We start from the raw sequence: 14,182 nt of genomic DNA on the forward strand, positions 1-14,182 counted from the left end.
AAAGAACAATGAAATTCGACCTGTATTATTTATTTACAAATCTCTCGAAGTTGTTTCTGTAATACCAGTTAAATTTTAATAAAAAAAATACTGTATTGTATATATATTCTCATTAAATTATTTGCTTAATAATGATTCAATTTAAACGTGTTATTTCATCACCTGAAATGTTTTGTTTTCGAGGTTCTGTTCTGTACGTGACATGTTAATCAGAGTGATTAAAATGGGAAGTAATTCTATTTTCCTCTGCAAGCGAAAACTTGACAGAAAAGAGCTTAATTAAATTTTAAAACCGTTTAGAGAATTTGTTTTCTCCGAACACAAGGAGCAAAAGCAAATGCGTCTGCGGAATTACAAGCATTCGCATTAACCGAAACCCTTAATGAAAAGCTTATTTACCGCAATACAAAGTATTAGAAAACTGCTCCTGGCTTTATGATAATTAATATTAGTTTTTAGAACAACTCAGTAAAGAGAAGAAACGCTTATTAATGAAAGCAGATTAAATTCTATCATGGATAAAATACTGAGAATGTTAATTAAAAATTGTTAATTGAAAAAACGTATTGCAGCCCTTAAATTAATTGAAAAGCTTTCTTTGAAAGACTAAGAAATTCTTTTTACCAAAATTATAATGCAATTAATGATTAATAGATCTTTGGATGAAAATGAATTATCTGTGTTTTTACATCAACAATTCATCGGCACATTCCACTTCTGGGTTGTCCAAAGTACAGTATTATATCCTACTTATTTATGGAGAATAGTAATGGGTGAATATTGTTTTAAGTCTTTGAAATATCTTTTTGTCAGAAGTGAATATCGATAATATTTGAAGTCAATAAAATATTTTTATCTGCTTCCTTTAATTAATATATGTGGAGAAATGAATTCCGAAGCATGGGAAACATCATTGTAACATTTCTTTCTAACTAATCTGGCAACAAGGAAAATCCGTATTCTTCAATGTTTTAATTTTGTAGATTTATCATAAATATATTTTATTTTAATCTTTTCATGCTCAATTAAAATTGTTTATTTCTGTGCCAGAGCTCTTTAATTACAAAATTTGAATACTACGAGCGTGGGCAGAAATTTAATTTTGCTTTGTAAAATTACTCTTGCAATGGTAAGAAATGCATAAAATTTTTTTATCCAAACGTAATTATATACAAAAAAAAGTATTTGTATCTCTTTTCTAAAAATCATAGATTTGCAATTCCTGGTAATTTTTAACATTATTAACAGCATAAAACTACTTCAGAAAAGGAACAATTTATACTATTCACTATCTGATCTTAAGTTTTATAAGACGTATTTGACAGTTAAATATTAGGATGGAACAAAAAAGTTCAAATTATATTTGAGAATCGCTATTGAGTGGAAAGTTTACGATTGATGCATACATAAATAAAAAAAGAAAATATATTAAAAATCTGATAATATCCAATCGTTCAAGACTTCCAACGTTCTGAGATATGAAGACTTTCACAATTCTTTTTAAGTTTTGCTTCCATATCCTTAAGAGCATTAGTTCCGGAGCGATATGATCAGATTTGAATAATTGTCTGTTTGTTATTTATTTAAGCATTAATCGAAACTTTTCTGAGCTATAGAGGATCAAATATATATTTAAATTTCTTGGCAACATTGTATTCAACATATTCTCTACATCCTCATGCTATATACATAAATATATATTTTGCCTCAGTGGAGATATGTGGCCTCTAAATGTACGCCTGAACGAAAATAGGGATTTTCAAGGATATGGAAATGTGAAATTGGTTCTAGATAGCAGAACATCTTCTCCCAACGTCGTGGCAATTGAAAAATATTCACCACTCACGTTTCAGGAAATTTCACCTATTAGTGACGTCGAAAATCAGTACCTTGGTCTGCCTAGAAGATGTTATTTAAATGCATTGATTCCTTCTAATTCTGTACCAATCAGTACAGCGTGCAATATTTTCTGGAAATATGCATTTCAATAGCCACTCGCATGCTAGATACGATTACCGACTTAGGATACCAAACATCCCCTCAAACGTAATCTAACTGTGGTTGGTCATCTAATATTTAATGCATAATTTAATGTTAGATGAACATTGCACTCTATTTGCTCAAAATAGCCAACAATATTGTTACGATTACAATATTCTACGGCAATGAGAATATTGAATATCATATGGATAGCAAACTGCATCTTGTATTAAATATGCTAATTATGCTTGTCATGCTGTCGTGATTATCATATGCCGCATGAATAGAATCCGTTATTGCAATTAAAGATGCAATTCATTTAAATTAAGTATAAATTTCTAAAAAATTCTCATACTAATTCTTTAGACTATTAATTTCAAAAATGACTATACCTCTAGCTGTAGTTAGGCCATAGACTTTTTGCTTGTAGACATTTCTCTTGTTCCAAGCATACGTAAATTTGATTTCAGGGTCCGCCTCAAAAACTTTCACGAAAAATATTCCTTCAATAATGATATGCAGATGAACCAAACGCAAGTCAGAAGTGATGTTGGTGGGTGTCATCTGTAGATGAATTGTGGACAAATATCCATGCGCATGGCTGCTGTGGTACACGAGATGCAAGTCTGAACCAGGAATTGATAAGCTCTCTTGTAGGACCTACAAGGGAAAAGAATACCATTAATATTAACCAGACGAACACACTAAACGTACACACACACAATATATATATATATATATATATATATATATATATATATATATATATATATATATATATATATATATATATATATATATATATCACCAGTAATTATATATATATATAATTACTGGTGATTATTCATAATCATACACTAAACGTACAAAAAATTTAAAACTGGACAATCGTACATTAAAATAAATTAATCATGCGTTTCTCGTGTTTGTAGATGGTTTTGAAGTAATAACCATCATCGAAAAGAAACGTATGAATGAAACTTATGAACTTATGAAACATAATGAATGAAACTTATGAACTTATGAAACATAATGAATGAAACTTATGAACTTATGAAACATAATGAATGAAACTTATGAACTTATGAAACATAATGAATGAAACTCATTTTATCGGCAGAGCATATTGGTCACAAAGAAAATCAGAATGATTTCATTACAAAATTACAATGGTCCATCCACTTAGAGTTAATGCAATGTTAGATGCCAGAATGAAAAAAAGTTATTTGTAAATCATTATATGCTATTCAAAGGCCTTAGAAATAATTCTATCATATGTAAAGATAAATTATATAAATCGTAGTTTGATTAAAAATAAATGATTCGCTATGTATTGAAATCTTTTTTGAAAATTCAAATGTTTGATTTTATAGCTCTTTCTTATGTAGACCAAGGAAGTTCTTATGTAGACATGTTCCATTCTTGCCTTATTACTTTTTACTTATGATTAATTTCTTTTATTGGTTATATGATTAAATTGTTATACTTATCAATAGTACACAGAACAACTATGTATATTTACCCTGATCATACCATCTAAGGTCAATATACAATATAAAATGTATTAGATACTGTTAAATTCCATAGGCATAATTTTGTTACTGTGTCATTCAGTCATTTCTACCGAAAATTTAAAATACAATTTTTTCTTAATCCTTTATCTTACGAATTTATTTAATCTCTTAACTAGCTGAAACACCCTACGTATAACATTTATTGATGGTATTTGAATCTGTCATAACTGAAAAACACTGGAATATGTATCAGTGTATTAAAAAATACAATATACTGGTTTATTTAATTTCTTAATTAAATGGCATCCTATTTGGTACATTTATTACTATTTTAAATCCTACAATGGTATAACGACATATCAGATATCGAAGTAATTTGAAGTGATATTTACATTTTTAACTACTTAATACTTTCACTGAATTTGCAGATTAAAAAATTCAATAATTCGATGCGTGAGTCTGCCAGATTTGTTATTGCATGCGAAGGAATTGAAAAGATTATTATCTTAAATTAAATCAACTGTTACTTTGACTTCATTGGAGATTTAAAATTGGAAATTACAAAATTTGACATATCAGGCAGATACTTCATCATATGCGAAGAAATTAACAAAGATATTATGATTCTGTTAAAGATGCAAAATGTAAATTATATCCGAAGATTATTTTAATCTGATGGAATAAAATTTTAGAAGCAAATATTCGTTTTCATATCATATTTCAATAAGAAAAAACGAGGAAAAGAAGGCAATGTCATTCTTCAAAGCATACAATTTCATATGCCTCTTTCTCGTTTAGACTAATATAAACTGTTTCAACAAAGCGATGACTTTTATTTTTTATTGGGTATTTTGAAATATTATAATGCAAACCAATATTGTTTTTTTTTGCACTCAACTAAAGTATTTTTCGATAATCCGTAGTTTTGAAAATGTGCAGCAATTTAAAGTTCTGTTTCTAGGATTGCATTGTGGATGGTAAAATATTTTGAAACTTGAATGCTTAGGCAATTGCGGAGAAATTATAAACAGAAGCTTAACAGGAAGTCTTACTTTTAAAATTATTTATTAGTTCTCAACTTATATTGTTTATGCAAAATATAGGAAATATTTAAATAGAACAAAAATGCAGCATGGCTAGACAATACGCAAACATAAACATCTTAATCAGATGAGAAACTGAAAACATTTGGTGAGTTTAGCAACAAAAGAGATGAAAAATTTCACCGAAAACCAAACAAAGTAGGAAGTTTCGATAGATAGTTTTTTATCAGAATACGGTTCACCAGAAGCTATATGAATCCAAAATAACTGCCATTTGTTATTTTAGCAATTTACTAATGACCACCAGTCTTTAAAACACACCTGGGAGTCACGAGAAATCGACATTAAAACTGCTTAGTTAACAACAATGAATACATTTTTTGTGGCTTCTCGTCGATTATTTGCCTTTCTCAGGAATAGCAATCCAGTTGAATAAATGATAAATTTGGTATGCTTCAGTTGACGAAAACTATCAACCGTGTTTACACGATATAATGAATCGTTACTTTCACGTTCATGAGGAAGTATATTGCGTGTTCATTGTTTTGCTGTCTAAGCGCTTTTATTCCCTTCGGCAAATATTATATACGAAAGAAATGTAAAGCACAAAGGAAAAATGTTTATTCTGAAACTTAAGTCTGTTAAGTAGGACGGTAAATGGATCTGCAAATGAATGATTTGGAGCTACTATTTAAAAATAAAATCATTATTCTTATGCGTTGATGCATTAATGATGGTGAAAACGAATGCAAACAGGTCACGCAATAGCAAACACGAATTGATTTTTATGTTTTCTCTTGAATTCTAAATTTCATAAAAATAGCTCTTTTTGTAGATAAAATAGGCTTAAGAAAAATCGATGACAAATGTTTGACGCAACGACAGCAGTTTTTCGGAATTCTTAGAATAATGGTATTTTAAAGGAGAAATAAATGAAACGTTTTTTAGTTGTAATTTATTTGCAAATAATAGGGGTTTCAAAGTAAAACCTTAGACTTTTCTTTCCAAATGTTTATATGGAATTTTAGAAACATAATAAACAACGTATGCTCATTTTTAATATTTAATTGGAGGTGGAAGTTTGTTTAAAAGTTATGGAAAAGTTTTATTTTGGTCTCATTAGAAGTTTTATTCTATTATTTTTTTATATATTTAACAAGTATTAACAAGTTTTGAGAAGAAAGAAAGAGGAAGAAAGAGAAGGGGAAAATCCAGACATCCTCCCCCACCTTTAAGAATACTTTAAAAATAGTTTTAGAAATATAAGCGTTTCACTTTCTATAAAATATGCGAGGATAAGGTCATTTTTCTCAAAGAAATAATAGAAAAGAATATATTCTCAATTTAGCAGTTAGTGATTTTTTTTTCTTTGTGGATTTTAAATTGATAAAAGATTTGGTTCCGGGAATTTATTGAGAAAGAATACAGTTTGCAGTTTAAAAATTGGATTCTACCTCAATCATTTATTAATGGTTTGATGGAGTGAATTTAGTATAAAAGAAGTATAATTAGGATATTTAATAAAACATATTATTTAAAATATTAAAAAGTTCAGATAATTCATTAAATTTCTAATAATTATATTTTATTATATAAGATATACACTTAAATGTGAAACAGTTTAGAATTTGATGAAGTTTAATATTATAATTCATGCCAAACTTTGTTTTTGTTTAAATAAATGCTTCACTTTCTCATGTTTTATTGCTGCAATATATTGGATTTAATTTTTCATTCTTTGAAAAAATGGCAGATAGTTATTTTATATATATAGTTATTTATAGTTATAGGAGGATAATAAAACATTTTTTTTTACACTAAAAAGACGTGAAAAGGTTTTCATTAAAGCGAAATCATATATTAACAGTGGATAATTTTATGACATATTCAAATTTTGGAAAAATTAGTCAATGATTAAATAATGAAATTAAATTTCTTCTTCAAATGAAAATTAGTTTACAATTTCAAATACAAAAAAATAGCTCATTCAAAATACAAACTGCATATAAAAAATGTTGGTATCATCCTAATGAAATTTTCTGTTAGTATATGATTCAGATTGTAAAAAAAAAAAGTTTTGCATTTATAAATAGTATTTCACACGTTTCTTTTATGATCTTAGTACAAACTTCCAATAACATTTTTTTATTGGTGCCATACTAACGAAATTTTCTATTAATATATGATTCACTATTGCGAAAAGAATTATGTTTTACATTTATAAATAATATCTCACATATTCCTTTTATATAAAGAAAGATTATTCTTGTTATCAGAGTGCAATGATTTCAATTTTGCTTCTCTGAGATAAAGTTTAATTTATGAGTTTCCAAGTTAATTTAGCAGCTTCATAATCAATATATTAGAGTATATCTTTCTTTAGGCGTATCCTGAGGATGGTATTGGTTTACAAAATTCTTCTTGTTTAATATTTAATTCTATTTTTCTTTGTTTTTACTAATTTATTTATTAAAATAAAAGTGAAATTATCTTCCGCTAAAAAATAATTTTCTATTAAACTATTTTTTACAAACAATAATTTAGTATAGCATTTTCGAACTAACTTTCTAGCTCATTCTAACTTTGATTATATTAAAAAAATAATTAAATAAATGAATATTTAAGACGGACAGCTTCTATTGTGGCCAATTGATTTGTATTTCACTCTTAAGTTCTACAGCAGTTTCTACTAAATACGACAACTAATCTACTTGAATTTCCCTTACTGAATCAATAAACTGAGGCCGGACTTCAAAATTATCTCGAAAAAAAAACCCCTTCTGTAACTTTCTTGTAAAAAACTTATTTAAAGCCATTACAACAGGAACAATTTCCTCCAATTGCCACCCCTATACGCAGTAAAGAAATACCTCTTGTAGTACCTGTGTCTCTGCAATGATAGCGCTGTTCTCCGTGCAGCCACCTTCCGAAACCGGCCTCCATGTCTGATAAACGATGGGTTTCATGTGATCGTAGTCGTGGACCAGACACGCATCTGAGGATAATGGGGCGGAGGAGGAATCTGCGTCCATCAACGCTGACATTACAACTGGTGTCATGACAACTATATCGTTCCAGGGCACGAGCACCGTTCTTTTTATGGGATGGAAAGGATTCCGTTGGAATTGCAGAGTAACGGCACTGCCACCGTTCACCAGGATATCAAACCTGTGGGAAAAACGAATTTTAAAAGTTATGATACTCACAGAATTGCCCGTTTTGTGTCGCTGAGCAATAAAAGAGAAGAAAGAAGTATCACTGGCTTTATCATTATTAAAATACAAAGGATGTAGTTATGAGCAGCTAGCAAAGAGATAGGAAAGAATGTGTAGAAAACTACATTGTGTTTTTTTAATGTCTTTATCAGAAATGAAGTTGCAAAACCAGAAAAAGTGATACATGCATATAATGATATTTAATAGATATAATGATATATAATACTTAAGAGATAGAGATAGTGATACTTAAGAGATACATATAGTGATAATACAAAGATACTTTGATACAGTGATACATAAGGGATACATGCTTTTTATAAATTAGTGGATGTAAAGATTAATACATTTTCTAAATTCTAAGATCTGAATTTTTAATGAAGCCTGTAGCTGCTTAAATCTGATCAGCACGTTTTGGAAACTTTGTTAACTTCTTTCCACGATCGGTCTGTATAATTCTATAATAGCATTGAATTATCTTGCTCTTAACACCACAACTACGTGCACGATAATATTTGCATGTATCCCTTATGTATCACATATTAACGTCACACCACGTCACATATTATCTGCATATATCCCTTATATATCACTGTATCAAAGTATCATTGTATTCTCCTTATATGTATCGCTTAAGTATCACTATATATATCACTATGTGTATATATTAAGTATTTGCGTACCAATCCTTTTAAAATATTAGGATTGGTACGCAAATATTGAATTAAAATAGACAGAAAAATCAACCTGTTTTCCTAATTATTGCAATTGTCAATTATTATAAAAGTTGGTTTAATAGAAAAGTTAAAAAAATAAACTATTTTTTTACAGTTTTTTAAAACTGAACTGTGATAAAAAAAAATATTATTTCTGGTGTTTCATCAAAGAAGATCGCTAGATTCTTGTCAAAGTTGAAAGTCTCAATTAATACTTCGTCAACCAAATATATTTCACAATCCTTTACATTTCCTACGATATATGAAGTTCATGCTTAACCACTTTCTATAAAACATTTTGTTAGCTGTTGATATAATCACGATTTCAAGATAGAAGGATTTGAAATTGAAATCTTATTTACATTAAAGATACACGTATGGGCTGTGTACACTTTCAGTATCTTATAATAAATACCATATTTTGACACATTTTCCGACAGCTGAGTGCAATTTTATCTGTCTTTCATGTCATAAAATAATCGGCGAAATGAAATACCTCGAAATAAAATAATCTTTTCATTCCAAATTAGACTTCGTATAATTTGGAATGAAGGAACCCAAGGAAAGCATGAATCTAAGTAATCTACCAAACTTGTTTTTCATTGCGTCTTCGAAAATTTGCAAGTTTGCACTCAAGATATAATTTCATAATCATTTCTTAACACTGCAAATTGTTTTATAAATTCTTGTTTTACGATAAATTATTGTATGTTCTTTATAAATTAGTTAATATAAATACTTACAAAATTTTATTTAGTTCTTATACTTCTATAATTAATACAAGATTTTTATTCTTTCAAGAAATGAGCAGGCCGAATTGTCATTTTAAAAATGAGTTGAAAGCATATATTGAACAATACTGCCATAAGAAATATTTCATCTTATGGTGTATTGTAATTCATATTTAAAGGAATTTTCTTCTAAAAATATCAGTATATATTTTTAGCTGCAGATTATGTCATTGTAACTGCTTTATTAGATAATTATTTACAAAGAAATATATTGAGAAATCAATAAGTTCTTAAAAAAAGCATCTAAAAGTCGTAAATTATAAAAACAGGCAAAATTCTTGTTTTTCTTCAAATAGTGTTTGTGAATTCTTACTTTCAAATATTCTTTCCAGTTTCTTATTAAATTCTATATTCAATTAGAGAAGCGATTTCCGCTGATAGAAATAAAAAAAAAGAGATCCCCCCCCCTCGCCCTTTCCGAGGCATACAATTCTTTTCGAAAGCTTCTTTTTTCTTTTCTCACACACACACACACACACACACTTACACACACACACACAAAATTTTCATTGTCCAATTTAACATTTTGAGCAATGAGATATATAGCAATTTTTAGGCTTTGAGAATTAAACTTTTTTCTACTGTATCCCATGATTTTTGAAGGTTAGTATTGTAATTTGCTCTTTCTATCTCAGATTTGAAATACATTACAAAATTTTAGCTTTGCAATAAATAATTCTTAGCTTCGTTTCAGAAATATTAAGATACATTAACAAACATTATATATAAGTAGTAAACTTAAGTAATCCATCATAGTATAGCTTAATTTTTTTATATTAATGTTCCGTTTTAAAGCAATACTAGAGCTATTTTGGGACGGTCCTCGGAATTTTGAACCGCTTCCAGATGACGAGGACGACACCTGACATGGCACCCCTCTCCAAACCTCCCCAGCACAACAGTGGGATAACAATTGGAACAGACGAATTTAAAGTGCACCAGACCCGCTAACACGAAGTTCTTCAGTGGAATCGGGTCCCGAAACTTAACTCCCTCCATTTCGATACCGAGATCTCACCACCAGGCTACCGCGGCCTGAAATATGTCAGACAAATTAAATAACCATTATCATAAAATAAATACATTAAGTATTTTTCAGAAATTAACTTACGTAATTGTAATTTTAAAACACACATCATAGTTGCAATCTGTGCTAGTTTGATTTCGATTTCCCCAAAAAAACGTTGGCCACAAATAGGAAGAAAGTGCTCATGTATGCGTGCATGCTATTAATCTTAACGGCAGCATTTCCGAGAACATACTTTCCCGCAGTCAGAAGCGTACATTTATACCGTTTTTCTTCATTGACACCGATCTAAATAAACGATTATTTATAGCACACGTAACTGTTCCGCTCTCCTCTCTTTGTTTTGATATTAAGCAGAAGCCTTCTTTCGATTTTTACATACATCATGCCTATCAATAATAAGGAATGTGTTTAGTAAAGCCATACTGTGCCCCTAACTTTACCATTTCCAGAGACAAGGCGTCCAGAATGATTTATGACTAATACTTTATCACGGGACCCTAACTGGAAAACCGATATTTTAAGTAGTATCACAAAAAAGAAAAAAAGAAAAAGAGAGTGAGGCCTTTCCTGATTGATGAGCTTTTAACCTACTAGCTCTGTTTTTCGTTTGTTTCAAACTTTTAGGATTTTCCAACCCTCTTTCCAAGAAGGAGAGAGATTCCAGCTACTTGTGCGTTGCACGAAAGGCAGGATCAGACAAAAGTTATCTACCGCTGCTGCTCTTCGTTCTCTTTCTTGTAGGAAATCTCGTTTATCCTGAAGGAGTTACGTGTTGCTTATTTCAAAATCTAAAGGAGTAAGTAACTCGAATTGTGTAAGAAATTTGTTCGGATCAAGCGAGATTTTGTGTTGCGTTGATCGATGAAACTCACGAAGAGGTCGATATTTTAATTGCCGAAATGTTTCTTTCAGGGAGGAAGAGATGAAAATGTATTTATTGCTTTTTGTTGCTTTAGAGAAATAATAGAATAAAAGAAGTATCGATAAAAATTTGCTTAATATATGGAATTTCAGTAGATTTTCTCGTAGGCAAAATGGTTTATGATTTTGTGTTATTTAGAAAATTTTGCTACATTCTTAAACTTCTGTATAACCTCTCATAGATCTCAGTTTTTTTATTTCGTTTTCTTTACTAAAGAAAATCTTGTTCATGTTAAAGGCATTGGCTGTAGCTTTTTTCGAGATTTTGAGTCAAAGTAAAACACAAATCTATGCTTTTTTTTCGGAAATAGTAAAATTTGTATCCTTACTTCAATAAAATTTATTTTTTCGGAAGTGAGTAGATTTTATTAAGTGTTTTGTTGTTTTTTCTTTCTAAAAGACCAGTCTGAGTGTTAAATTCTGATTTCTGTGTTTTAAATTATAGAAATTGCAAAATAAGAGGAGTTTGCCTAAAAATTCATTTCATATATGAGGTTTTAATTGAATTCCCTCTTAAAGATATTTACGACTATAAGTTATTTAAAATTTTCTCTTACAATTCACTACACAAAATCTGAACATTCTTAGGACATCAGAACGAATCTATTAAGTTGATAAAACTTTTCCTTAGCAGATTCGAAAGAATATATACCATCGCCATTAAAAGACCAAAAATCTGCAATTATACTTATTGTACCAATTTGTAAAAAATAAGGAACTAAATATATATTATCTGAGTTAAGTTTTCTGAATGTCTCTGAATTAAGAAAATAATACATTTCAGAAAATATAGAATTACATTTATAGATAGGAAAATTTATGTAAAATTAATTTAGATAAACTAAATTAAATTTTCAGAATTTCTTACATAAAAACATATTTTTAGTCGTGCGAAATTTAAGATTAATATTATCTGGGGTTTATTTGAAATAATATGTAAAATGATAAATTATATGAAAATGCAAAACGCTGCAATACTGGGATTAAATAATATGAAGTAATTTTTACGAACAGCAATTCATATTATTTCTTGTTGACAAAATTGAGCTTTCTAAACAGCTCAACATATGTTCAACAAAGAATTCTAGCACAACATTTCACTAATAAATTTTTTTTGATCTTATTGAGTTTAACCAAATCAACATCATTGTGAAAATTGGAAAGTATAATGCCTTTTCAAGAATTGTTCTCTGTTTGTCGATTGCTAAAAGTTTGCATACAATATTAATTTAAAAAATAAAATTGAATAGAAATTTAAAGAAATGAATATTGAGCTTAAAAAAAGGGGAATTGATAAATTCTTTAAATCAGCATTACGAATGTAAAATATTCTTTCATTTTCTCAAGAACATTATTTTTAGCTCTATCAAAGGAAAAAAACAATCAGATAGCAAATATTTGAATTAGAACCGATTCTCGTGACATTTAGAAAGAAAATCATCGTTTTTTTTTCTTTTTTTCCTTTTTTAAATTTCGGAAAGCATTATTATTGAATATACATGAGTTACATAAATTAAAGATTATGAGATGCATGATATTTTAAAAGAATCATTTTAAAATGGTGAATGCTACTTCGCTTAGTATTTTTCAACAATAGAAGTTAATGATCTGCTCCTTTTTTCTTCTTTAGAACCTGCCTGCTTATTATTCTTTTTCTATTTTTACAAGCAATAAATCTACTACGTATGGAAGCTCAAATAGCATGAGAAAGTAAACTTTCTACCAAGTAATAAAAAAGACAAATTAGTTCTTTGAGGGGGGAAGCTCTAATTGGTTAATAATATATGAGATGTACGTCTAAGAATATATAGAAAATGTTTAATGCTGCAATACATATATCGCCCGCAATAAAAATTACTACTGTAATATTTGCATCGCCCCAAACGAAAAATACCTCTTCTATAATATCTGTATCTGCTATAAAGAAATATCTACTACAGCTATATATTAGTATCGCCCCTTAAAGGAAAAACAACTGCTGCAATATATGTATCGCCCGTAAAGAGAAAACTACTGTTACAATATTTGTATCGCCCCTAAAGGAAACACTACTGCAGCAATATCGACATCGCCCCTAAACAAAATAAAGTATATAAGGAAAATAAATAAATAAAAGCTCTTAAAGAAAAAAAAATAATTAAACACTTTCACCCCTTTGAATTCGAAATAAACAAAATTATTTTTTTAACATTTTTTTCGTTACAATCATTATTTTTAGAGCTTCTCAAAAGTGTTCTTAAATCACCATTTTTAAATGACATTTATACAAATAAATATAAAAGTTCAATACGACATGCATTGGGAAACGAGATAGTTTATAAGAATGTTCCTTTAGCACAACTGCACTCTTTAGTAACGTCCCGCTTGTCTAATTAATTTAGCTTCCAGAAGCCTCACAACCTAATATGCTCTTCAAAGAAATGTAAAAAGCACAATCAAGAAAGGCATAAACTTTTCTGAATGTTTCTCATAATAAGAGAATCCATTTTGTAGAATGATGCAATTGTGCTATGATTTCTGTTATAGTGGAATCCAGAGAGATACGGAAATGAGAGAGGAGACTGCTTTTTTAGTCATTTAGATGTCTGGAACATAACAAAGAAGATTATAATGCCATTTCCTTATATCTTTTTTTTTCTAGAAAGCATAATGATGAAATTACCTCGAACACTTTAATAACATGAAACACGGTTAAAGTCAAAATGATAAAAAGTTGTATTTTTTAAGGAAAAAAATATTTTTTTATACCAAAAATTTATTGTCATAGATGTTACTTTTTCCCCCCAAGATTTTTTTTACCAGAAATTGCGCAGAATTTAATTGTAATGTATTTTTTACTTAACAGAAAATACATTTATATTTCAATTGCAGGGCCAATTTTTAATTAACCATACTTTATAAAAAATGAAGATGAAACCTGGTCAAATTCTAACTTATTTTATGTTTAAATGTTTTCTTGTAAAGTACTATGT

The 14,182-nt window shown here is 28.8% G+C and overlaps 1 protein-coding gene across 2 annotated transcripts in view; it reads right to left on the reverse strand.

Annotated features, from left to right (window-relative positions):
• The window catches only part of LOC129963242 (teneurin-m-like), a 638,728-nt gene that overhangs the window by 73,354 nt on the left and 551,192 nt on the right, over positions 1–14,182 (reverse strand). For both annotated transcript variants that reach the window (XM_056077466.1, XM_056077465.1), the window contains exons 20-21: positions 7,420–7,705; positions 2,373–2,640 (exon numbers count right to left, since the gene is read on the reverse strand). In XM_056077466.1, the coding sequence (XP_055933441.1) occupies positions 2,373–2,640; positions 7,420–7,705 (554 nt within the window). The remainder of the gene's footprint in view (positions 1–2,372; positions 2,641–7,419; positions 7,706–14,182) is intronic.

Source organism: Argiope bruennichi, chromosome 3 (assembly GCF_947563725.1).
Source record: "Argiope bruennichi chromosome 3, qqArgBrue1.1, whole genome shotgun sequence".
NCBI classification, from domain to species: Eukaryota; Metazoa; Arthropoda; class Arachnida; order Araneae; family Araneidae; genus Argiope; species Argiope bruennichi.